Genomic DNA, 25560 nt, shown 5'->3' on the forward strand with positions numbered 1-25560 from the left:
CTCTCTCTCTCTCTCTCTCTCTCTCAGCTGTCACTCAAAGTCCCACAATAATGAATTCAGAAACACTATCAGGAATGAACCCCCCTTGTTTATGAAGCCCAATTCAGACTGCGGAATCTGAAATAACAATAGATCCCCTCCTCAGTCAAGCCAATCTTGTAATGGTAATAAGAAATAAAAGAAAATAGGGAAAAATTTAATAAACTAAAAAAAAAAGAGAGAGAAGGAAAGAGGTGGAAGAGATGTACAGAGGCTGGAAATTCTATTGCACAAGAAGCATATTTAAGGTTGATTATTGAGAGGAGAGGAGAAAGGCCTTTAAAGGACATTTCTGAGGCAACTTTTTTTCCCTTTTTATCTGTCTCTCTCTGTGTTTAAACAAGTGCAGTGTCAAAGACAAAAGCGATTGTGTCGACCTTCTTTCACAGTTGAGATGTTATTGTTGATTACTGTAATTCAAGTTTAACTCAAAATTGCAGTGGGTAGGTGGTTTAGAGGTTGGGTGAGCTTGCTGAAGGGAGACAGCAGATGAATCTGCCATATGTTAAAGAGAGGGTAAAGTAAAAAGCAAATAAAATTGACACATGATAAAGGAAGTCTGTTCTCTCTGGGTTAGAGGAACGAGCGATATATTAAAAGTAAAACAGAGGTATGACATGCCGTACCTTAAAGAGAGGGTAAAGAAAAAAGAAAATAAAATCAACACATGATAAAGGAAGTCTGTTCTCTTTGGGGTAGAGGAACGTGCAAGATATTAAAAGTAAAACAGAGGTATGACATGCCACATCCTGTTGCATACTACATATATATATATACACCCTTCCTCACCCCAAAAGAAAAAAAACACACGTGTGTATATATATATTATAAACAGGCCATTATATGTATTTTCTTGTTATATCCTTGCTAATTAAAAGAAATTAAATCATCTTGATGAGAAAATACATATTTTCCCCACCTTAAACAAATGCTGGGCTAATGAAGATATGCAGCATTAAACATTAAAGCACCAGTAGGTAAACATACAGTGCAACACTTCCTTCCCTGTACATCACACCTTTAGTTTGTAAGGGTTTGTAAAGTACATGTTTTGTGTCATGGCCTGAAAGCACAGCCCCCTGAGCATGTGCATGCATACTTTTAAATAAGTATGTCAGAGAATCTGCCAAACTGCCTGCCCCTTACTATGGCATCATTCCCCCATAAACACACACACACCTCCCTGTACTTGCAAGCAAAGAGACCTGAAGGTCAATCTTAAGACAAGAAGGGGGGCTGGCATTATGCCTGCTGCACAGTGAGAGCTCCCTGCCTGCTCCAACTGAGCTGGGCAGCGACGTGGGATTTCAGCTGGTGATCACACTCTACCTTGACACTACCTCACACGCACAGGGAAGAGGGGGAGGGAAGGAGGGAGTGGGAATATATATGAAAAAATATAGTGGGCATTACAAGTAAAATTATGAGAAAAGTGACAACACACCCAGATGCTAGAAAACTGTGCAAACCAGAATGTAATCTACAGAGCTACAGAGTTTCAGGCCACAAAGTTCAGAAGCTGTAAACTGATTATACTGTAGGTTCAACAATCACTCACATTATGAGCTCAGCTACCTCTGGGTGGCACATACTGTATCTGGGAGGGGGGCACAAAAGAAGTCAGACTCAAGAATCATGTGAGAGGATGTTTGGACTTGGCCAAGATTTCCAGCCAAAAAATGTAAAACAATATGTGAGGCATGAATGTAACACTGCCCACACTTCAAAAACACCATACCTACAGTGAAGTATGGTAGCATGGCATCATGCTGTGAAACTGCTGTAGGCATTGAGTGTCTTGTTAAAATATAAGTAACAGAGGATGGGCCACAATATTGGGAATTTCTGCAAGGGAACCTGTTTCAGCCTGCTAAAAATACCTGGGTGAGCGTTAATCTTTCAGCAAGATGAAATTATCCAAAACATATGGCCATATATGAAATGTAAAACCAACAGAGAATCTGTATCATTATTTAAACAAATAAATAAATACATACATATATTATATTATATTATATTACTATTTATGTAATTATTTATACCTTTTTTAAATAATACGTTTTAAAAAATGTCCATAAATGCCGTCAGACAAGCTGGAGGAAACCTCAGACAGAAAGAGAGAGAATAGATTATAGCAAAAGAGCATGCAAATGGTAAGATGGTAAAAGAGGGAGAGAAAAAATAAGTAATGGTGACATTGGCAAAACATCACATAACCATTTTTCAGATTTGTGTTTATTAAAACTGGTCTACTTGTGTACAATAAAAGCTATGAGACTGCCAAAGAATCAATAAATAAATTGTATTTTCATTCTCTGTCCCATGATTCAGTTAGTGCTTAACATCTTTATTATTAAACACTAATCACTTTAATTCCAAATACCCTGCCAATCTAACAAAAGCTTGAGAAGTGTTTATAAAATGCCATGACCTAAATCTCAAAGTAGTAGTAAGAGAGATGCAAAAGAAAGCAAAATAAACTTCCTGCATTAAAATTCACTGGATAATTACTTCCGTAACATACCCTCCTTTCTGTTGAGGAGTGTTTAGGTTTAATAGTCTCTGTAAAGAAAATAGGTTTTATCTTCTTCTCATTTTCATTAATTCCTAATTGGGGTGGGGGTTGTCTGTTATTATTCCTTAGATTAAAATAAACATAGCCCACTGCATGTTCAAACTCATCTCACTACATGAGGGTGATAAGGACTGGGAATAAATAAACAATTTCTTCTTTGCTGTTGAAATTAAGTTGCTTAGAGCCTTAAGCTAAGCCACTTTTTTCCTTTTTTTTTTTCTTTTTTTTGATGACTTAAAAGCACATTTTACCCAGCAAATGAAGTTCTTTTTTTTTTTACCTGCTTTATATGTATATCTTTAATTAGTGTCTTGTTTAGCTTAAGCTAACTGATTATCACATAGACGTGACCTAATTAAGCCAGGCTGCTTAACAGTGGTGTACCACCCCAAGGAATGAGAAAGTTACCTTTAAAACTTCTGTAATCATTAGCTGCAGCTTCACTTAATCCCACTAAACATACATTTTATCTCACAAGCTCTGAGTTCCACAGATGGGGCGGGGTTTGTCCCTCTCCCTTGCAGCAGGATGTTTTAATCACTTGTAACATGTCCGTACATCTACCTAGGCTTTCCATTGTGAGAATGGAATATGGAAGTTGTTTTTATATAGTTCATAGTTAACAGAGAATTTAATGGATGCTAAATGATAGCCAAAGTACAGAAACCTCATTAATAAATTAGTTTAAGTTCACAGTAAATAAAGACACTAACTCCTCCTAAGGGTGTTTGATGGCTATTTGAACAGTGACATTACTTGTCAACGTTATGCACTGAATGTGCTGCTCAGATTTACGTTGGCATTGCTACATTGCTAGCGCATTTGATCACCTACCCACCACCTAACAGCAACATCACAATCAGCCATTTTCTGTAAACTGAAAGAACTAACTGTGAAGAACACCAGAGCACAACTGCATTCACTTCCTTTTCATTGGTTTCAGTGGTGGCTTTACTGCATTAGCTGTCTATTGTTAACGATCTCTAAAGTCGACGGATAACTTTGAAAGCTTTAAAAGGCCAACTGTCACATATTCTGAAAGACCTTAGCATTTACTTTACACAGAGAATATAGGCATCGTGCTGAGGCTTGAGGATCAGTGTCTCACTAAACCTCCTTGGTAGACACAACTAGCATGCTAGTGCTATGTATGGATCTAAACCCCTCGATATGGCCATCACACCAATTTGCATCCCACAGGTTCTTCCTCAGTTGTTCTTACCCACTGTGAAATTGCTCTCTTAGGGTTGTAATTCTGCTACTTTGGAAAGCTCCCATTAGATAATTGCTATTTAAATGTACTGATTTAACAGAACTGAATCCTGTGAGCATCACACAAGTTTTATTATTGTAATGACAGAGAGTTGACCGAAAAGCATTAAGGCAATTAAATATATACAGTATGTTCAATGCTATGAGCTTTATATATATATTTAAATACCTTAATTCCTAGATTTGCTTGTAAGTCACTCAAGTTGACTGATACTTTTCTTACCTGAAGATGGAGAAGAAGGGCGGGGACTGTCATCCTGCACACTGCCTGTTTGGGAGTGTCCGCCTCCAGCACCGCTTTCTTCTGTCACATTGGAGGAGCCTGGGGTGGTGGATCGGCTGATGGACTGAGATTCAGGGTCGCTAGCTGAGCCACGCCTTTCATCCAGACCATGCTGGGAGCTGTCCTCTAGGGTTCGACGGTCCTTGTTGTGTACCCGGGAGTGGACCACCATCTGGTGGTAGGTTCTAAAAACTCTGCCGCAGTCGGGACATTCAGTCGCTTTCTCTTTCAGGCCAGCCAGGCTGTACTCAAGCCCTTGGCCCAGGCCCAGACCCCCATGGTGAGGCAAGAACTCACGGTGGCTATCAAAGCTTACACCCTCATCTTTCATGGGCATCATGCCTCCACTTGTCTTGACTCCATGAAGGACATCAGGGTGTTGCTTCTGCTTGGAACCATCACTAGAGCCTAAGGTTGGGTGATCAAGCTTGTCTTTCCCAAAGTGAACAATCCCAGCTGCACTGGCAAGTTCATCTTCTTGTCCATGCCCTTCATGGTGCTGCTCTTTTGGCATGAAGGAGCGTTCCATAGCCATTCCACGTGCCATGATTTGCCAGGCTTGATAGCTGTTCAGGGGGTCCATCTCTGCCACCTTAGCTGCGGCTTGCAAGCGCTCCATACAGCTTGACTTCAGAGGGGGCACCAGGTTTAGGCAACCCAAGAGTGAGCGCTTTTCATTTTCCCCTAAGCCATGGCCCATGCTGGCCATTGGGCTCAGGAGCTTTCCAAGCATCTCCTTCTCCTTCATAGCTATACCGGCCTTGGCCAGCATCTGGTGCTGCTGTTCAGCCAGGCCTTGCTTGTCGGGTGTGAGGAAGCCACTTCGTAGACAAGAAATGTAACGTGAATACAAGTTGGCATGGGCTTCTTGAGCCAGGCTGCTCATGCTGTTCACAGAGGGTCCATCTTCACCAGCTCCTCCACCAACAGGGGGCTTGCTCTTGATAGCCAACTTGTTGAGATGCACCTTCATGTGATTCTTAAGGAACCAGGGCTCCTTGAAACGGCGTCCACAGATCTGGCAGCAATGCTCGAAGGAGTCTTTGTGTTTCCGCATGTGGCCTTTCAGAAACCAAGCTTGACTGAAAACCTGGCCACAAACCTCACAACGAAATTCATTGTTGGGCTTCTCTCCATTGCCAGCTCCTGTGCCTTGTCCCTGGGCTGATTCAGCTGTGATGTGGGTTTTCTCCACATGGGAGATGAGGTCCTCCTCCTGGGAAGCAGCAAATTCACACAGGGTACACTTGTAGGGCTTGTGGAGAATGCGAATGTGGCGCTCTAGCTCCTCGCGCTTCTTAAATTTACCCTTACAAAAAGTGCACCGAAATCCTTGGGCTGGGTTGAGGGCTTGCTCATCTTGCAGGTTGGTACCTGCAGGCTTAGGTGAGGCAGACGGCTGGCTCAGTCCATCAGGCGAGCCACCAATACTGGTTGGAGTGAGCAGGCCACAGGCAGAGCTAGGCTGTTGCTGGTTGTGACCCTGTATACCCACATGGGGTGGAAGAGGTTGAGAGGGTTGCAGCAAGCTGTTCCTCATTTGCTTATCACGTAGAATGGCCCTCTCTTCAAGTTCATGAAGCAGCCGGTTTTCCTCACGTACGCGACCACGGCCCTTACCAAGATTTCCCAGCTTATGGGTGCGGAGGTGGATTTTCAAGTTACCCTTTTGAGCAGCTCTGTGGTCACAATAGGGACATTTGAAGGGCTTCTCTCCAGTGTGTGTACGCATATGAAGAGACAGGATGCTGTTGAAGCGGAAGCGCTTGCCACATAGCGGACAGGGGTATTTGCGGTTCTTGCGGGCATCATCTTCTATGTCGTTCATCTGGGACATGATTCCCAAGTTCTGCCCATTGAGAAATTGCTGCAAATCAACACGGCCATTGAGACCACTCAGGGCACCCACATCCATGTCACGGTTAAGCTGGTTGGCCAGTAAGGCCATCTGACTGCTGATTGGCTGACTAGCTAAGGCAGCGTGGGTTTTCTCATCCAGCGGGGTGGCTGCCTTTTCCTCTGGGATCTGTTGGCGACTCTGTAATTCAGGAAAGGCATGACCCAGCTGAGCAGTCAGCTGATGAAGTTTCTGACTGATTGGATAGCGGCCATTAAGTACTGCATTGCTGAGATGGGTGTCAGCATCCGGGACCACCGAGGATACACCAAGGCACAAACTAGAGTCCTCCATCCTAAAGGACAAAAGACACAAAACAGGCATTAAGTAGACTATTCAAAAGCATAGAACAGCAGGTATGCAGTCAACACACACCTCCTTATAGCCTTAAGGCATCACTAGTAAACATATTGTATTATCACTGTGCACAATCAACAGGAAATACTGCACAATATATCAATGAAAGTAAAATGATACGCGGAACGTCACGTACATAGTAACAAACATCCACAATATGAGTAAACGTGCAATAATTTGAACAGAACAGGTCACAGCAGACTATCTTAACTTCACCATTGTCTGAGAACTGCTCGTGAAGAACATCCACTCTGCTCTCAGATTTCATAAAAAATAAAGACCTTTTCTCTTAGACCTTTAGAAATACTGTATAGTGTGGTGAAGGTCATATTTCCAAGTTAAATAGCATCACAGCGTCAAGTCTGTCTTAGACATTAGCACAAACACAAAGGTGTTTCATTTTTTGCTGAAGTGGGTGTAGGGGTGGAAACAAAACAGTAGATATAGTCTTTTGTGTGAATCTACATCTCCGATTATATACTGCATTGTCTGGCAAAGGAAATCACACCATACAGCAGTTAATTCAGTTCATTCTTGAGTACCCCTTTGTGTGTCAGCAGTCTGACTATGGTGTGAGGAAATGGTTAACAACGATGACTGCACTTCAGTGACAAGTGTGAAGAAAAAAAAAGAGTGAGTTCATCTCCCTCTGATTTATGAAGTACTACATGTACTCTCACACTTGGGGAGAGAAGCTGCAACTCTCAGAACTTTTTCTCAAACAGTAACACAATTTAAGTTAAATAGCATCACAGTGTCAAGTCTGTCTTAGGCATTAGCACAAACACAAAGGTATTTCATTTTTTGCTGAAGTGGGTGTAGGGGTGGAAACAAAACAGTAGATATAGTCTTTTGTGTGAATCTACATCTCCGATTATATACTGCATTGTCTGGCAAAGGAAATCACACCATACAGCAGTTAATTCAGTTCATTCTTGAGTACCCCTTTGTGTGTCAGCAGTCTGACTATGGTGTGAGGAAATGGTTAACAACGATGACTGCACTTCAGTGACAAGTGTGAAGAAAAAAAAAGAGTGAGTTCATCTCCCTCTGATTTATGAAGTACTACATGTACTCTCACACTTGGGGAGAGAAGCTGCAACTCTCAGAACTTTTTCTCAAACAGTAACACAATTTTGGAGGCAATAATTACCCAGTAAACACGGCAAGGCGCCGCATAATTAAGCTACTTGGTCCCATCCTATCAGAATCCCTCCAATTACACGCCTTAATGAAACGGAGCAATGGTATTGTCATGAAGCCACCGCAATACTACAATTATGATATTAACAATAGCACTTAAAACCAAGGGGTTACTCCAGCAAACACAAGCCCTTATCTCACTGCTGCGACACTTGTCTTGGCGTAATTTTCCATTAAGAGGCACATTACGTTTGATGCAAATCATTCTGTGTTCACCTTCTTTTTTTTCCCTCTCTCTGTTCTCTCACTCTCGTATGGCTTCCGATGAGAAGAAAACAACAGTTGGTGTTATTGAAAGGGTTCCCAAAGTATCAGAGGCTTCCCAGTCATTTAAAATGGTCACAAAGTGGCCCAATGAACCGTCAGCCTAAAACGAATACATGAGCAGTGTCTGTTGTCATCTGGATAGCTTGTGCTTATTTAGCATGCTACTCACCATCTTAAGGAAGGATAATGATGTTGCTGCATTCCCCTGCAACTGACAGGGTCAAGCTTCAGAAACAATGAAGTGAATTTTGCTTTGGTCAACAAAATATTGTATAATATCTCATTAAGCTGATTAGTATGCTGCCTGGTAACAGTGGCTATGCGCTTTAACACATGATTATGAATGTGAAATAAATGCACTGTGGTCATTTTAACAAAGACAATGGCAAGAGCAGGTGTTCAGGAAACTGCGTCCAGAATAATGGAGATGAGAGCTTTCTCTTCTCTACACATTATTTGGAAACACATGCTGGTTTGTCTCTCACACACTCATCGCCTGAGGAAAGGTAAAGTGTTCTGGGCCAGGAACCCACACCCTTTGGTCATTAATAAACCTTTTAAATGGTGCAGATTGACCCAGTTTACTTATTAGAGAGGGACTACCTAATGACTCAGCACCTGAGCTGCTGACACATTATATTTCACTTTTTCTCATGGCAGTATGACAGCTCCTGTACATGGTTTTCACATGACCCAATGCACAGGAAAACAAATAACTGATTTCTTTGTTGACATGCAGCAGCAATTCCGACAACCAGTTGAAGGAACCTACTGGTCTGGTACAAAAAAGCGCATTTCTAGAGAAAAATACACAAAGACTAACAAACCAACACACACACACACACACTCAGTCTGCAGTAGAAGGCAGTGGGCTTGGAGCACATATTTGCTGATGCTCTCATAAGAACTCTAATAAGGGCCGCCTGTTCTTTAGCTATTTGCTCTTCCTACGCTATGTCGGTTGAAGTCTTATCTCTCCAACATGAATAAAAACACTGAGGCCACTTCCAGTCGCTTCTAAACACACTGTGGGCTGCTGCTGAATGCCATTCCTCTTTTGTCCAGAGCTATAACTCTGAGAAATTTAAAAGAAAAAAAAAAGGCTGGAATCTGGATGCGAACAATAAACTGTAGGTGTATTATGTATTTAAAGACTGGGTGTGTTATAAACACACTCACGCGTGTAAGCACGTGCACTGCAAATTATACATAGCTAAGCAGTTCTGTGAGGATTTCTCATATTCAGCAAAATGTAATACAGGAGTAAATGCAAGACAAATATAAATCATGGACGGTTCGCTCTGCCAGGTCATCTAATTAAAGCAACGGTCCTCAGACAAAGACCTACAAGTGCTGGGTGATGTTTGGGTTTAGTGCAACGCCTTATGACTTTGGCGTTTCTTTGGGTAGCGAGTTGTTCAAATTGCTTTTGTCGACATCGCAGCAAATCCTGGCAGATATCAAACGAGGCCCTTTTTGAATGTGGCTAGCATGCTTTCTGCAATAGAAATCTATGATTTAAGCGAGGCATGATGAGCAGTTGCTCATTTGGAGAGATAACTGCTTGCCCTTTTCTTCAATTTGATTTCCTTCTTTATCTTTACCATATAACAAAGGCAGATAGACAAAGGAACAATGTGAAATGAACTGACGAATCCAGTTTGTTTTTGAACATAGCCTCGCCTGACGACTGTATGCAAATTAAGTGCATTAATATGCCTTCCTTGCTCCCAAGTCATTTCATTTTTTTTTCTGATTAAAAAGGACATTTCATATGGTTAAAGAGGTGTCACACACTCACACACACACACAAACACTCACTTCTGCAGAGGCAAAGTATTAAGTTCATATGTGAATGAAAACGCCTGACACAAATACACCCACAAACAATAACACACAGTCTGCAATATTTTAAAGAGCATCTATAAATAAATTAAGAAATGAATACATTAATAAATAAATTTGATACTGGGAATACTTTAAGAGCGGCATCACTATGGAACAATTATCAGTAAAGTGCATATTTTCCACAGTATAATTAGCAGAAACTTCAAGCCAAAAGCCTTATCTCAAATGAAACAAAGTCATTAAAATCTAAATACATCTGCTCTTAAACATCGCCATGCTTAATGCATATCTGAAAATGCCTCTGAACCAAATTTGCAGAGCAGCAAGCAATTTGGGGGCGGGGGGTGGGGGGCATTTTGTCAAAATGCATAAACTGTAATTTTAATTCAGAAGAAAGCTGAAAAAAAAATGCTATGCGCAATTCGCTTTTTCACGTTTTCATGTGGTTGTTCATTTATAGCTATACCTAGAAGCAAATTTAAAACACTCCACTTCATACATCTACAGCACATTTAAGATTTCAGCGTTCTGCCTCTCAATACATTTCTTCAGCGATGAACGTCTCTGTTATCTGCATTTGTAGGATGCCCTGCAAAGTTTCAGTGCCTATCCTTCCTCTGTTAGAAATGCTAATGCCTCACCTATTTGGATCAGTGCCATTGAGTCGTGGCCCACAGCATGTAGGCCTGACAGCAAACACGGTGGTGGCTCCTTGTCCCACACCCCCGTCTCCCTCTTCCCCCTCTTCTCTCCCTCTCGCTCTCTTCAGGCTGGGGCAGCTGGGTTAGCCAAGAGCTAGACGAAACGATCGAGTCTCAGCGGCCTGATACTACCTGTCACACGTAGCGTAACAGCAGCAGCGTGCTCTAATTAACGCGTGCACCGCCGCCGTGTCTCTTGAAAAGCCACTGAGACTTCCTTTAGTGCACTGTCACACAGGGCCCAGTGGCATGCAGCTTTACAGTCTGTGGTTAATACTGAGCCTTTCAAGCAACATGGCAAAACAACCAGATTTTTGTCTTATCTTTACCTCACTTTACATCACATTCTGTTCCTTTTGCAAGCTCTGCAAACCACATCTTAATTAGAGGGTGCACATGGCAAAATCAGAATGCTGTCCTTCTCTTCTTATCTTTGCTTTGTCAAGCTGGGCCATGGTTTCAACACCAGAGAGTATACAGTGTGATTTATGTTATGAGCATATAGCATGATCTATATATCACCATGAGAAATGCAAACACACCAGTGCACTTTGTGACAAGTGTGATTCAAGTAGCAAATGTGATGCATTGACGTTAAACAAAGGTGCATCTAAGATATTTGAACTCATTGTGGTTTCTGATAGAGCCTGCAGTAAGAATTGCAAAGTGCATGAATATGTTTTGCATTATCTGGCAGTTAGATAGCTTTCGGGAGGGCCAGGCTTTGATTTTGGAACGTCAAGGTGAACACGACTAAATTAAGGCCTCTGTAGCGACAAAATATTACATTAAACTTGAGGTACCTGTGCGCGTTCGCATCCTTGAGCTGGTCCTCTAGTGGCTTCTTGCAAATCAACATGTAGGGCAGAATCAAAGTTCCATATAAAACACACATACATAGACACACACACGCACGCACACGCACAAGTAAACTTTAGCCTTGGACAGACTCTGAACAAAGAGTTTTTAAGTGTACAGCTAACCTCAAAGAGGACATAAAACCCATCTAATCCTTAAACGTTTTAGATTACACAGCATGTTCAAGCCCTAAATCAAATAACAGAGAGCAGATCTGGCTCTTTTGGGCTTTGCGTCTTGATATAACATAATTTTGGTGTCCTTCTGCATCCTTGTTTGGGAAAAGTATGTGTACATTTACAGAAAACGGTGGTTTAGAGGGGGGAGAAGGCATTGACAAGTAAAACAAACTGAAGTCAAAGTATTCATGAGTTGAAATGAAAATAAAAATATAGATCGCGAGGCCATTAGCTGCTCTGTTATTGTGAAGCTTTATCGACCAAAATCCATTGACTAATTACTATGCAGTAGCTGATTAATTCATTATGAAAGAGGTCATCGTTATTGATAAATCACTCATTATTTACAGAAAGTGCAAAAGTCATTTTTATTTCCTCCAAATCATTATATGGTATAAAACAAAAAGAAATTAACTCTTTGGTGTTTGAAAATGGCTGCCATATGCTGCATATTTAATGGATGGAAACAGCACTGCATGTTATGCACCTATGGGAATATGGCCAGAAATGCACAACAACAAAATCATAAACCGATAGCGATTGTTAAAATCACTGCGTGTTTATCAGCGAGGTCCGATCTGTCTGTCTCTCTCTCTTTCTCTGCCCGTGTTTAGTCGGTTGCAGGTGGTCTTCAGAATAGTTCTAATTAATCCAATAAAACGTGGCTTGTTTTTCTTCCTCCCGATGCTCTTTGACTGAACTGGATTATTAGTGGCTGTAATGAGGCATTAAGCAAAGGTTCCCAGCACAAGACCGAAACTGAATCAAACAGAAGAAACGCATGCAGCCTGAAAGGACGAACTCGTTCTCATCCAGCAAACAGCTCACTGCATGATGCAGGTTGTTTTCTTATTTGTGGTTAGACAGTAAGTGACCTAATTATACCTAGGTTCATAGGTTGCGAAGCCACCACAGACAAATTGTTACAGTTACAAATACACACGGGTTGCGTCGCCTTCCTCTCTACACAGCTACCGTCTGTTAGCTCAGCCCGCAAAACTCTCTCAGACTCTGCCGGTGTCTGTCTCACACAATATGTCATTGAGAGCATCTTAAGAGAACATTTCAACAGGTAGTTCAGCTTTCAGCTCATCTCTACAGATCAGTATGAGCCCTTGAAAGGATGAGCAGAGAGAAAAATGCTGCTGCTTTTATCCTGTGTGTCTGACAGGCTTGTTGGGATGCCAGGGGAGGGAAGATCAGTGGGAGACCAAAGAATTCCCACAGTTCATTGTCCTGGCCTGCTGCATCCTCATCCTCATCATCATCCAGAGCCGGCCTGAAGCTCAAAGCCTCCCTTTATGTTAAACATGTGCAGCATTATCCCGAAGACCAGCAGATGTGCTCTGTATGTGTGTGTATATGCGTGTGCGAGAGAGGTACAATGGTAGTCACAGCGTGTCGAGCCTCCTGCCTGTAGATCTCAGACTGTGAGAGGGGAAAAAAGATGGATAACTGTGAGCATTTGTTAAATTGTAGAGGTGGGCTAGAGGGGGTCTGTGCATAAAAAGTGGGATAGCTACAAAGAAAAGTGCTACACTGTTCACCTCGCTCGCAAACAAAGAAAGAAACAAATTCAAGTGACCGGCGATGAAGGCTAAAGTAGCGTAAAACATACTTCACTAAAGGTCAACACGTGATTCATCTCAAAAAATTTCCCTTGTAGTTTCTGCCCACAACTATGGAGAAATTTCAATTGTGCATGAGGTGGTAGACACTAAAGGCTGAAAAATAATAATTTAACCCTGTCTGACCTAAAGATCTTTTGGCAGTCCCATCAGAAACACAGGGATGTGTCTTCGTGGCAAGGCCGAGCGAGTCGTGTTCGAACCAGCCGTCACGCATGACTACACCTCAGCACAGAAAAGCCGAAAAACAATGAACGCAGTGTGGCGATGGGCAAAAGGGCCATCATCCAAACATTACATCATCTTTCCTTCTGCTCAGGACAGCAACTATGGGACAATGCTGATGGATACTACCAGAAATCGTAAAAAAAATCAGGCCTCCATTGTTAGGACTGAACACTACACCCCTCCACCAAAACTGCCACTGTTGTATCAAGCTCTGAACTTTTAAAGAGATAGCTGACCCAGAAATGTAAATTATGTCATAATTTACTCCCCCTCATGTCGTTCCAAACCTGTATGCTTTCTGTAGAACACACACACACACACACACACACACACACACAAATATATGTTGAAGAACGTTCTGAATGATCAAACCTGCACTGTTCGCTTCTTAACGCGTGGACAAAAGACATTTTTCAAAATATCTTCTTCCGTGTTTTACAGAAGAAAAAAAGTCATTATTTGGGGGTGAACTATCCCTTTAAGGACACCAGAGAGGACCTGGCTAAATGTGATATGAAGCTGTATCACAATCACTTATTTGACTGTCTGAAGGTGACAGTCTGTTTTCTCTCGACACCCTCTCTACCTCTCAGCTGCGGCGAACAAAGATTACCTTTGTGGAAAACTTAAATGTCAATGTAACCCCCAAATAAGTGAATATCAGAAATAATTGCTGTTTTCTTCTCACACATGCTGGTTTTGTGCGTATGAGTTTTGCATAATGACTCCAACAAGGGGTGTTGTTTTGACAGGTGCTGAAATCGAGTCGAGAGGAGAGGGAGACAAGGTTCAATTTAGTTTGTGAATCTTTTAATTGTTGCATGGCTAATTAAAATAAAAGAGAAAAAAGGAGAAAAGAGAGAAAGAGAGAGAGAGATGTGACTCAGTGTTTAATGCTGCATGTGTGCATACATCGGTCCCGAATTGTGCTCAACGTAAGACAGACAGCACAGGAAAGAAAAATATGCCGCTACTTCAGCATACTTACCAGCTCTTCACAACCGCAGCCTGTAGGTTGGAGTTTTCACAAAACAAATGTATGGTTAATTAGAAATACTCATTATGGGAGGCAAGTCAAGTAATTATTTTACATCATGTCGCTGTTAATTGAATGATTCTTCAATGTCTTTTGAAAATATCTCCTTTTTTGTCTCTCCTTTTCCCCCCACACACAGAAAGAAAGGCGATAAGACTATAAACAGGTACCGTAGCCATATGCTCTTGAATGAAAAAGCACTTCTGTCGTAGTAAATGGGCTTTTTAAATATTGAACCGCTGCATGTCTTTTTAATATGGCTGATGTTAAATCTTCTTTATTCTGTCACTTTGATAAACTCCCTGAGCTATACTGAGAGAAAGTTTCACTTTTGTGAGAAAGTCTATGCGGAGACGTACGGTTACGCAAGCATTCTCTGTCCATAGAGCATGTTTTTAAAAAGCAGCCCTCTCACATCCTCTTTAAGAAAGCCACTAATCTTATTAAAGCCATCAGGAAGTCAGAGTTGACTGGAAATGCTCATGACTCTTTGTAGCTTATACGTAAAAATATATTTTTTCTTTTACTTAATTGTATTTGTAATTATTTTTGTCTTCTGCTCTATTGTTTGTCTGGGAATGGTAAGACGAGATAGGCCTACTAAAGCTGTGTTTCTTCTCTCCACGGTCGCTCATCACTGCTGAGCAGAAGAGGAAGACCGTGGTGGGTGAGAGTATGTTAAAAAGCCTCTCTTTATTAAGAGAAAAGTGTGTTTTATTGTGGGCTAATTGTGAAGGGAGGAAGTGTGTGTGGAATGGGTGGACTCTGGAGAGAGGGTGGAGGACCTCAGGGAGATCAGGGCACATGTTTATTTATCAGGCTTTATCGGAAATGGTGAGGCCACAGATCCCAGCAGGATCAGAGACAGAGAGAGAGAAAAACGCTGCTCGACCACAAACCGGGCAGAAAACGTTTACCTCCATGCCAACGTTACGCTGTCACACAACTATGATTAAACGACCAAAGCAGAGCTGGTCAAACCTCAAAGGCTTTTGTTTATATATATGAAAAAAAAAGGGTTTATGATTCATGCAACAAAAAAGCTACATTCACTGTTTCTTTTTATGCAGAAAAGCAACAAAAATAAGCAGGTGTTGCACAGTCTGTAGCTTAACAGATATTTTTCCATGCAAATTAACATTTTATACTTGATGTTTCAAGGACCCATTTAGGGTAACGCACTGAGCAGAACTTAAAGATCAAGTGTGCAATTTTTTCAGTGTTATGAATAAATGAATAAATAAATAATAAAAATACGCAGAGCCATCTATGAGTAGACCATTAGTAGGTTGATATCCCCTAAAAGTGTAAACGCTATCAAAACACTGCTGTTGAGTTGTTTTAACCTTCATGACCAGCATGACATAGGCTAGCGACACTGACTCAACCAATAGCAAGTTTTGGGACTATTGATGTTTCTGACAAATCGCAGCTGGGGAAGTGTTTGGAAAACCTCATCATTACCTAATCATTTCACCTTTTAATCGCAGTTATTTTCAAGAATGGTTCTCAAACTTTCAAGCAAGCAAGCCCTATAATGACATCGAAGAGAACGCATGACCCACACTATACTACAGAACACTTTAAAAGCTTTATTTTTGTTTGTTTTTTTCCCTCATATCACCTCAAAATAACCACTGGTTTAAACACCAGTTTTCTACAGCATTTAAAAAGAAGGCATAACACTTACATTCCCTACATTTAAACAATCCACTGTACTAGCAGGAACAAAAGCCTGAGAACAAGGTACCAAATACATGGTCCCACTGCACGGGGTCAAAGCCAAGCCCACTTGACCTGGAAATCATAGCCTGTCAGTGTAAGACCCTCCACCTGTGGCATTTGGGCATCGGAGTTTAACTGATGGGGAAGAGACAGAGGCACAGTTTGAGAGAGGTCTGGGTTGGCCAGCACACCAGATTCCACACGTCTCCTCACTCAGTCCCTCGTTCTTCTTCCCCTGGCCAGCTCAACACATTCTTATCCTCCTCGCTGCCCTCTGTGACCTTGAACATGATAACACATTCATCCTTTTTCAGGGGGGGCTGCCACGGTGACCCGCAGTCAACGGGAGAGGAGGCAAGCAAAGGGAGAGAAAGGAAAGACGAGTTCATAAAATCAAGGATGTTTTAGTGAAAAACGACCTCCCGGTATCTCTCAGTCCCGAGAGATGCGAGGTGGGCACGTGGCTCTTTCGTTCGCGGGGGGAGGGATTACACATATTCCTCCCTTCATCTGTTTTGGTTTGGTTCGAGCTGCCATGTTAACATGTTGTATGTGTTACCATCGCTCGCCAGCGCGCCTCGCGTGCTGATCTCCGTATGAGCGTTGCCGGGGAGGTCGTGACCTCTATGCGCAATTTGGCTGTCAAAAGCTAAACAGCAGCCGGATCGGAAGATGGGAGGTTTTTATAGCGTTATTACAGCTGGTTTACATTAAAACAGACATAAATGTACTGATATTATGAGAAGTAAAAAAAAAATAATGAAATTTATCCTTCATAAAAAAAAAAGGCGGACATATTTTCTATATTCATTAAATATCTTTTATTTCATAATAATTTTAACCAAAAATACCTTTAAAGTTTACTTCATTCTTTATAACTTTATTTTTATGCTATGTTGATTATAAAATATTTAAAATAAATAGCAATTGAACTGCAGCATGTTTGGGTACTGTTATTAATTTTTAAAATGTATATTTCCATAGAAGTATCAAGTCAGAAGTTTTCCTGCATAATTTACAGCAACAGCTGAGACAGAATGTATTTCATTTGTAAGAAAAATGGACATTGTAACTCAACTATACCAAAATAAATTGAATATAATCAAAGCTAATCCAAAATTGTAATTGACTTAAATTGAACGCTTGTGAATCAGAATTTAATTAATCTGGAAACAAATGTGTCTATAAACAGCCCTAGTAACCATTGTGACACCTGTTACACTAGGTTGCCTAACACGGACGTAGATCATCAGGTCTCTTTCACTTGATTGGCTGTGATGAAGCCAATCACTGAGCTCTGCCTGTCTGAAACACTTCACATATCTCCAAGAAGAGGCCTCCATCATCTCTGCCTTCTGCTTAACACACACACACACACACACACACTCCCAAACAGAAATGCACACACACGGACCCTTAACCCCTTATGGGACCTGACACTGGCACCCCACAAACATCATCCCCATCGGTAGAGAGGTTTAATCTTTCACTCTCCGCCATTTCAGAAGACCCTGACTCTTGTTTGTGCAGCCCCCTCCCCTCGATCTTGCCTTCCCTCCATCCCTCCTCCCTTCCTCTTCCCTCTCCATATTTTCTCTCCTGCATCTGATTAAGTTAACAATGTGGCGTTATTTGCATGCTGATTTGGCGAGGTCCCTCTCCTCCCTGCTCGCTCTCACAAACACAGGGGCTGGATCGCAGTAATGTGATAGCACAGCAGCCAGCCGATGCAATCTCTACCCCTCCTCCAAACCCAGGTGTGTGCTATCCACTTCCCTCTTAATTCCCTCCATGCTCATATTTTAGTCCCTCTTTATTTTTTCTGTCATTCTGTGCCTTGTAAGGGTTGTATTATAATCAAATCTGGTGCAAAAAAAGGTTGGAGGAGGGGGGCATATCCTGTTTTTTTTTTTTATTAATTATAGACCACGGCTGATGCGAATGTATTCCGAAAGCATCTTCAAAATAGGTCGGCATACAGTTTTCTATTCTTATCACATTTAAATGTCAACATGGTGCAAAGCTCTACAAATTAGTTCAGGCAGACTTCAACCCCCATTTAACATTTAAAGCTCCGCTCAGTAAGCCCCCAATGTGTGATTCAAATCAGTTTACACACACATAAAAAGGAAGCAGTGCGTCTTTCAAACTTCTCATTTCAATACTGATATTATTGCCAACCTTTTGCCAGAGAATAGGCTGGCAGAGAGGGGGGGAGGGCCACGAGATGAAGCAACAGAAACAATGCATTAGCTTTCATGAATTATATATCTGCCTTCATTCTGAGCAGAATCGAGGATTTTTTGAGCCTATGCATATATCCTAGACAGGAATGAATAAATCACGATGGTGGGGTCATTCCTTTTTACATGCATTGAGAGCCATATCGGGATAATAATGTCCACATAAAACACTTACTGTGGATCATTTGGAATGCAAGCGATGCAAAAATTTCTCCCCGATTCTCATATGTCAATGGAAATGTCCCGAGGAGAGCTGCTGTATCAGGACATTTATTTGTTACAGAAGATGGCAGAGGCGAATATTGAAGGACTGGGCTATTTCTGATGACACCAGAATTCTGACTTGATTTCTGAGCTTAGTTTATTTTACAGCCACAGGTCTATGTCTACCACATAAAATGACGGTTGTATTATTAAACGCCAGAGAGGGTATCAAAACACCTTAACATGTTGTAATTCAAGCCAATTGACTCAGAAGCACAGCACGGCTACTCCGTAACCATTGGCGTCTGTTCTCAGAAGACTTCCCTGCACTAGAGCAATGATTCCGTCCCAGCGCCACGGATCGGTGCGGGCTGCCCTGTTGCTCAGTTGACTCAGCATTATAGGGCGAAGAGGCTAAGGGCCCCGGGGATGAGTTTCACACCTTTAGCTGTTTTATGCCAATGAACGCCATGCATGACCCTGCAAGTCTGCTCCAGACAGCCCTGGAGGAGCACTCGCTAGGCTGTGAGGATAGGACGTGCTCCTCACGCTTCATTACCCAAACGTCCTATCTGAGTCTCCCAGTCACTGCCGGCAGAGCGGAAAAGGCTATGGACATGCCTCTGTGGCCTCGTACACCCACTCCTTCGTTTTAGCCTAACGCACTTCCTCTACACCAAGGGGTGCTTTGCTATCCAAAGTCCTTTGGCCAGGATTGGTGTTCATGTATGTTGTCTCAGAGCTGCCGTTACCCAGCTGTCTTTGAAACACCATCTTATAAACATGCCTGTCAGATTGAAGGGGCACCGAAATATTGAACCAATGAAGCTACAAAAAACATTTACCTGATCCAATTCCCCATTTATTCTTCCATCCGCCTACAACTGGACATGCCGGTGCAACGTCTTCACCTTTCCTTGTAAAGCGAAGCCAGACTCCCTGACCAATCCTCAGTCGCCCTCTTTGGCTGTAGCTGGAACAGGTCTTTTAAACGTGCTATAAAGGCTATTCGCTCTAAATGTGCTCTGGGTGTGCCTAATATGTCCGCAGCCAAATGTCAAAATAATTATATATCCCTTTATGCACAGAAGGGCCCTGAGGGCTTTAATTGACTATGGTGTAAAGGGAGTTGAGGAGGGTTGAAGGAACATGATGAAAATGAATACTGTTCATTATCAGACAAACAGAGCCCAATGGCGCTCCTAATATTGGCAGGGAGCGAAGATTTCCCAATGTTAAAGCACATTTGTCCGCCGAGTAATTATCGGACTGAACTTTCCATGGCATTGTTTCAAAATTATGAAGAATTATGCATTTTTCACATTTAATGTGTGTAAGTGGCAGAGGGCTGCCAACTGAAGTCCGTGCGAGTGTGTGCGTATAGTCGGTCTAATATAAGCCTACACTCTATGTAATTGAGTTAATGCAGGTATAAATGCAGGTCTGCTTCGCTAGGTTACAAAATCGAGTCCCAGCAGATTAGCTTTTAACTTTAGAGGTGTATTACTCGAAATTAGATTATCCGCACAATACGCCGTCTCCGTAACGTCTGCGTTCCGAGCCCAACCTCTGTGATATTCCCACTCTCTGCGCTGTGCTCTACGACCGCCTGGCAACTTCAAATATTTATCAAACGGAGGAGGGGAAGAGAGAGCCCTCTCCATCCCGCTACAGTCATTTACCAATTATTTTGAGTACCTGCTGACAGGTACGTGTCACAGTCAGCTACCCTTCCCCAGTCCTTCTCCTCACATGATTTACCTTTCCCCCTGCTGAGGAGGAAGCCGCCAAGCTACAGGCAGGGAGAGAGAGGAAGTGTGGCAGAAGAGGGCTGCTGTGGCATACAGCTGAAGTTCTCACGCTTTGATTCAGGGAACGGTTGATTCAGAGGAGGAAAAAAAAAACCTATCTTTGTCAGTGCATTAGAGGCAGAGAATGACAGAGGAAACGTAGAGGCGAACTGACAATTGGGTCGGAATAGAAAACAAGCTCATTAAACCAGGAGAGCGATATACCAACAAAACACCTATCAAGGTCTGTCACTGTATATTCTAGCATTTGAAAAAAGAAAGAAACAATATGCGCACCAAAAGCGTCACACGCACTTTTGGAAGTGTGTATTTCAGTCTACATTAGTGTCAAGTTGGAAAGCTGAGCATTGGGGACTTAAAATGTCTTTTTGTTGTAGGGCTAAAAAAGCTATGTTCTCTTTAAACAAGCACTAAATCAATTATGTGTCTTGTGCTCTCTTATATATGTGCAGGACCGAAAGACATATGTATACATATGTATATATATATATATATATATATATTTATTTCTGTCATGACAACTCTTGGAGGGATTGGCATGGTAATGTACATGACAATGTTAATGTTTTGGTCTTGGCGGAATAGATCTGCTACGCTGCTGCTGCTGCAGAGCAAGTACCGAGACTTGCTACTGCCAATACATCCACAACATGCTGCTGTGAGCATGTAAGAAATATTGCTGCTTCAAATATAACATACATTAAATAACCCCCATATAGCATACAAGTATCACCTCATAGCAGATATATACAGGTGGAGCTAGGGAAGGTGGAGGGTTTCTGAAGCAAGCTGCAACTGCTACAGCAAACACTAGTCATATATTTGAATGTTGAGCAGCGAGCTCATTGGCCACCTATACAGGAGAGAACCAATTAGCTGTGCCATGGGATAATGATGTCATTAGGTCAGATTGAGTTAGACCTATCGGACTGCGCCATCTAGAGTTTCATGCCAGAACTCTGTGTGTATATATATATATATATATATATATGTGCAAGAGTGTTGTGTGTATTAGCCACAAAACACTGAAGGCACGAAGTACTGCTCTCATCAGAGCAAGGAATAAATGAACAACTCTCCAATGTGTGTGTGTGCACATACACCTCCTCGAGGGGGCACTTCATAACCCTATCAACGTTCTCTGTGCTCCAAATTGTCTGCTTTCTGTCTTTTGAGAAGCAGCAATACTCTATGGAAAGTGTGTGCGCACATACACCTCCTCGAGGGGGCACTTCATAACCCTATCAACGTTCTCTGTGCTCCAAATTGTCTGCTTTCTGTCTTTTGAGAAGCAGCAATACTCTATGGAAAAAAGCAAAAGTAAAAAAAAAAGGAGAGTAAATGAAGATAAGAGACTGGTTAAGTAGGTATTCTCTCTCTATCTCTTTCCTTTTGAGTGTCAGCGGCTGGATTATGACATACAGGTTTGAGATTATCAGGGGAGAGATGGTGTACAGCAGTGCATCTGAACTGCTGGGTCATGACCAAACTGGGTGGGGTGAAATGTATGTTTCAATAATATAATGATAAGTATAAATAAAAAAAATAATTATATAATTGTGCATATTTAGGACAAATAATGTTAATACACATGTTTACCAACCATTAAAAGGGTACAAGAAAACAATTCACATATCTTTGTTGCTGCCAAAGGTCACGCATCCAATCAAACTCATTGGGTAGACCCTAACAAATTAGGCTCATGTCAACACAAATAGTCTGCTTGACATGCCCTTATCCTCAGAAAGAAGGAAAGCAAGAAAGTAAGTAAGTAAGTAAGTAAGAAAGAACGAAAGAAAGAAAGAAAGAACCTCACCACTTCATATCTAAAGTACTTGACATCCACTTGATATAGTCCTAAATCAGTTGAGAACCACTGCCATACAAGACCCTGGGGAATGACTTGATGGAAAAGACCTCAATAGGAACATTTTATATATTATATATATATATATATATATATATATATATATTGGAGGGGCGTGTGACTGACTGCCGGGATTCCCAGGGTGGCCAGTTTGCTTGCGTGAAGATTGAAAGTGAGAGAGAGAAGGAAAGACTACATGATAAAAGAAAGCAAAGATGAAGGACTCTGCAGAAAAAAAAAAAGGTTAAGAGGAAGTAAGGAACACTCAACAGCAGGACAGAAAGAGAAAAAGCGAGACCTTAAACTGAGCGAGGGGGTGAAGGAAAGTCAATGAAGGTAAGATCAGTCCATTTGAGAAAAAAAAAAAAACATTAAAAAAGAGAGTGTGAGAGAAAGTTAACAAAGAGACCCTACCGAACAAGCACCAATCCATCATAAGACCAAGCATAAAAAACAACAAGTGTCCCAACACCCTTATCCCCACACACATCTCCACACAAAGACTGCTATTGTGGTCGGTTTTCACAACACTATGGCCTTTGATGGATTCTGCAAGCTAAAGAATAGCGACACAATAGATGGCAGGGGTCAGGGTATAAAACGTATTATGAATTAGATTTTTTGATGCTTGTAAAACAGCCCAGGCCCCACGTTTGTATTAATCACGTGAGGAGGGTGTTGCATTCCCAAGGAGTCAAGGGAGGAGGGACCTGCAGGCCGTCCTTCATAACTTTACATGTCTCTCTGTCTGTCTGTGTATCAGGAAGCTGAAAAGCAGCAGGAAATCGTGACAATGTGAAATGCTATAAATTATATTGTTTTATTTTATTTGCAAAACTGCCCAGGCAGCTTTCTTTTTTCTCCCATTTCCACCCCGTAAGATGAAGTCACACTTGGCGTGTGTGAAACATAAGCATAATTGTGCTTGAACTGACTCAGGCGAGACCTAAAAATACCCACAATGGCAGTGAGATGAGCAGCGAGCCGCTTGTCCTTTAGCAGTGTGTGCATTCTCCCTATTTTTCCACACATGCCAATAACACAGGAGTAAACGGATGCGAGAATTAAACCTCATTGTCCACAGTTATGTCCTGCTATAGTTAGTCCATGTTTTTTTTTGTAGGATGCTTAACATCGACAAAATATTGTGTCGGCAATGCCGTATCCATCTCTATCTGTGCATGTTTGAAAAGAAAAAAGGGCAGAAAAACAGTTCATCCGTGCAATTTTTGCAATTAAAAAAGACACAAAAATAATTATTCCGCAGCACACTCGAGCGACACATCCTGAATCCACGAAGCACGGATCACGTGTTTAATAAAAAGGTTAATCAGTTGTTAATCAGAGGATTAATAACTTGTTATTTTCTTTACAAAACCATTAATATTATGCCATAAATATTTAATGCTGATGGGTGTGTGTGTGTGTGTGTGTGTTTTTCTTTCTTTTTTTCATTGGGCGGGGAAAAGTAGACTGCGAGAATTCGGAATACACACACTAATGTGCATTAATCATGCTTTGTTAAAGACAAATAAATTCCTTCATGTTTATTAATACAACCTCGGAGACAACAATACACTTCACATTATTTAGAAAGTTATTAATAAAGTATTTATCAGCAGTGCCACTGCAGGACAGAGAAGGCTACAAGCAGGCTAATGTATGTATCCCACAGTCATAGACCCTCAGGATAAGGATTACTATGATTTAAACGGTGGTATTATCACTTTAGGATGGGGTTGAGGTGGCTGAACCTGAAGTCTTGCACTTTTAGGTAAAACAGGAATCCAAAAGTTTTGATTTGAGAAAAGATGTTTGGTTCTCTTCTGAAAAACAACAACATCAACAACAAAAAATCCCTGCCAATCTGCTAATCAAAGCAAAACAAATATTGCATTTCTCTCGCTCCATTTGTTTGAATGAATATATCACATTCCCAAAATACTCATTCTCGGTTCAAATGTAATTAAATTGTGCCTTTAGTGAAAACATGCAGTGGTTCTCCAATTAGTTCTATTTTTGTCATTCAAAAATTAAAAAAAATTATTAAAAAAAATACTGGACTTGGGCACGCCCAAGGCACTGTCGCTTCCCCGAACATAGCGACGCCTATGTGTTCGGTAGGTTGAACATCAACGCAATAGTTTAGTTTTTGGTCTTAAGACTATTGATGGAGAGAGCAGAGTACACAAACAGTGTGGGTGTTTTGATTGAAGTGAGTTAAAAATACAATTCTATTGATTTCAACTGTGATAGTGTTTGAACAACAGGAAGCGTGAGGGGTGCATTACAATGGCACAGACTCCGTGATTGACTGATTAAAGAACTATACATGGTGCTTTGTAAAAATAATGATGGGAGTATGTAAGGCTGGAAGTGTTTGATTTAAATTGCCCTGAAACTGTTAAGTACTGTAGTTAAAGGTAAATTGCTAGGCAGAAAGGTAGCTGTCAAGACGCAGGAAGATATTTCTCAGCAGTTTTTTTCCCCTCCTTACACACTTTCATTTTGGCTTTGATATATTTGTTTAACCCTCAAGACCCTTTTAATGTGAAATTTATCCTTGTTTGAGTATCATTTTGAGCTTTAATCTTAAAATCAACACATTTTAACTGTTGCCCTAAAAAGAAGCTTATGTAAGTGTCAGAATGTAAAAAATAAATAAATAATCAATCCTCTTCTTTGTAGTTGTTTATTATTATTATTATTAAATGTGATTAACAGGAATAAAAATGATTAAAGACATTATATGTTTGAATGATGCATGACATTATGAATAAAGAAAGTTTTGATTTGGTCAGATCAACATTAAAATAATATAAAATATATCAAAGTCGGGTTGTACTTCAATCAAATAACTGAATGGATTTCTCACAAAATGCAATCCATCTAGATGTCAATGCATCCATCCATTCTCTCAGCAATCTAGTAGTGGCCCCATGCCGTCAAAATATAAATAAATATAAATAATGCACAACTATGTGTCTTTAATGGATATCAGCTGAGAACGACTTGATTGAAACCTCTACAAATCTATGAGCCTGAAGCCATTGGTGAATAATTGTTGAATAAAATGTTTGCTGTGCTTCACACTCTCTTTCACATTAATAAATGGAAAGCGTGGCCATGACTCCATCCAATCCACCAGCTTTTATAGAGTCCTCCGGTACAGGCGCCCAGATGGACTCCAAAAGAAAAAATTCTCCACAATGCCACCATCATGCCGCCCCACATGGCATTTAAACCACCTTCACCCCATTGTTTCAAACGAACAGAAAAACCACAGAGCGAGAGAGAGAGAGAGAGAGAGAGAGAGAGAGAGAGAGAGAGAGAGGGAAG

General features: G+C 41.3%; 1 protein-coding gene across 7 annotated transcripts in view; it reads right to left on the reverse strand.

The window, feature by feature from the left end:
- The window catches only part of LOC107696660 (zinc finger protein 536-like), a 199813-nt gene that overhangs the window by 95621 nt on the left and 78632 nt on the right, over positions 1-25560 (reverse strand). For 6 of the 7 annotated variants that reach the window (XM_016497117.1, XM_016497118.1, XM_016497116.1 and 3 more), the window contains 2 exons: positions 22888-22988; positions 4110-6361 (listed from right to left, as the gene is read on the reverse strand). In XM_016497117.1, the coding sequence (XP_016352603.1) occupies positions 4110-6361; positions 22888-22949 (2314 nt within the window). In that variant the 5' untranslated portion in view covers positions 22950-22988. The remainder of the gene's footprint in view (positions 1-4109; positions 6362-22887; positions 22989-25560) is intronic. The other variant, XM_016497120.1, reaches the window with a different exon arrangement.

This window comes from Sinocyclocheilus anshuiensis, unplaced genomic scaffold (assembly GCF_001515605.1).
Source record: "Sinocyclocheilus anshuiensis isolate Anshui unplaced genomic scaffold, SAMN03320099.WGS_v1.1 scaffold502, whole genome shotgun sequence".
Taxonomy (NCBI): Eukaryota; Metazoa; Chordata; class Actinopteri; order Cypriniformes; family Cyprinidae; genus Sinocyclocheilus; species Sinocyclocheilus anshuiensis.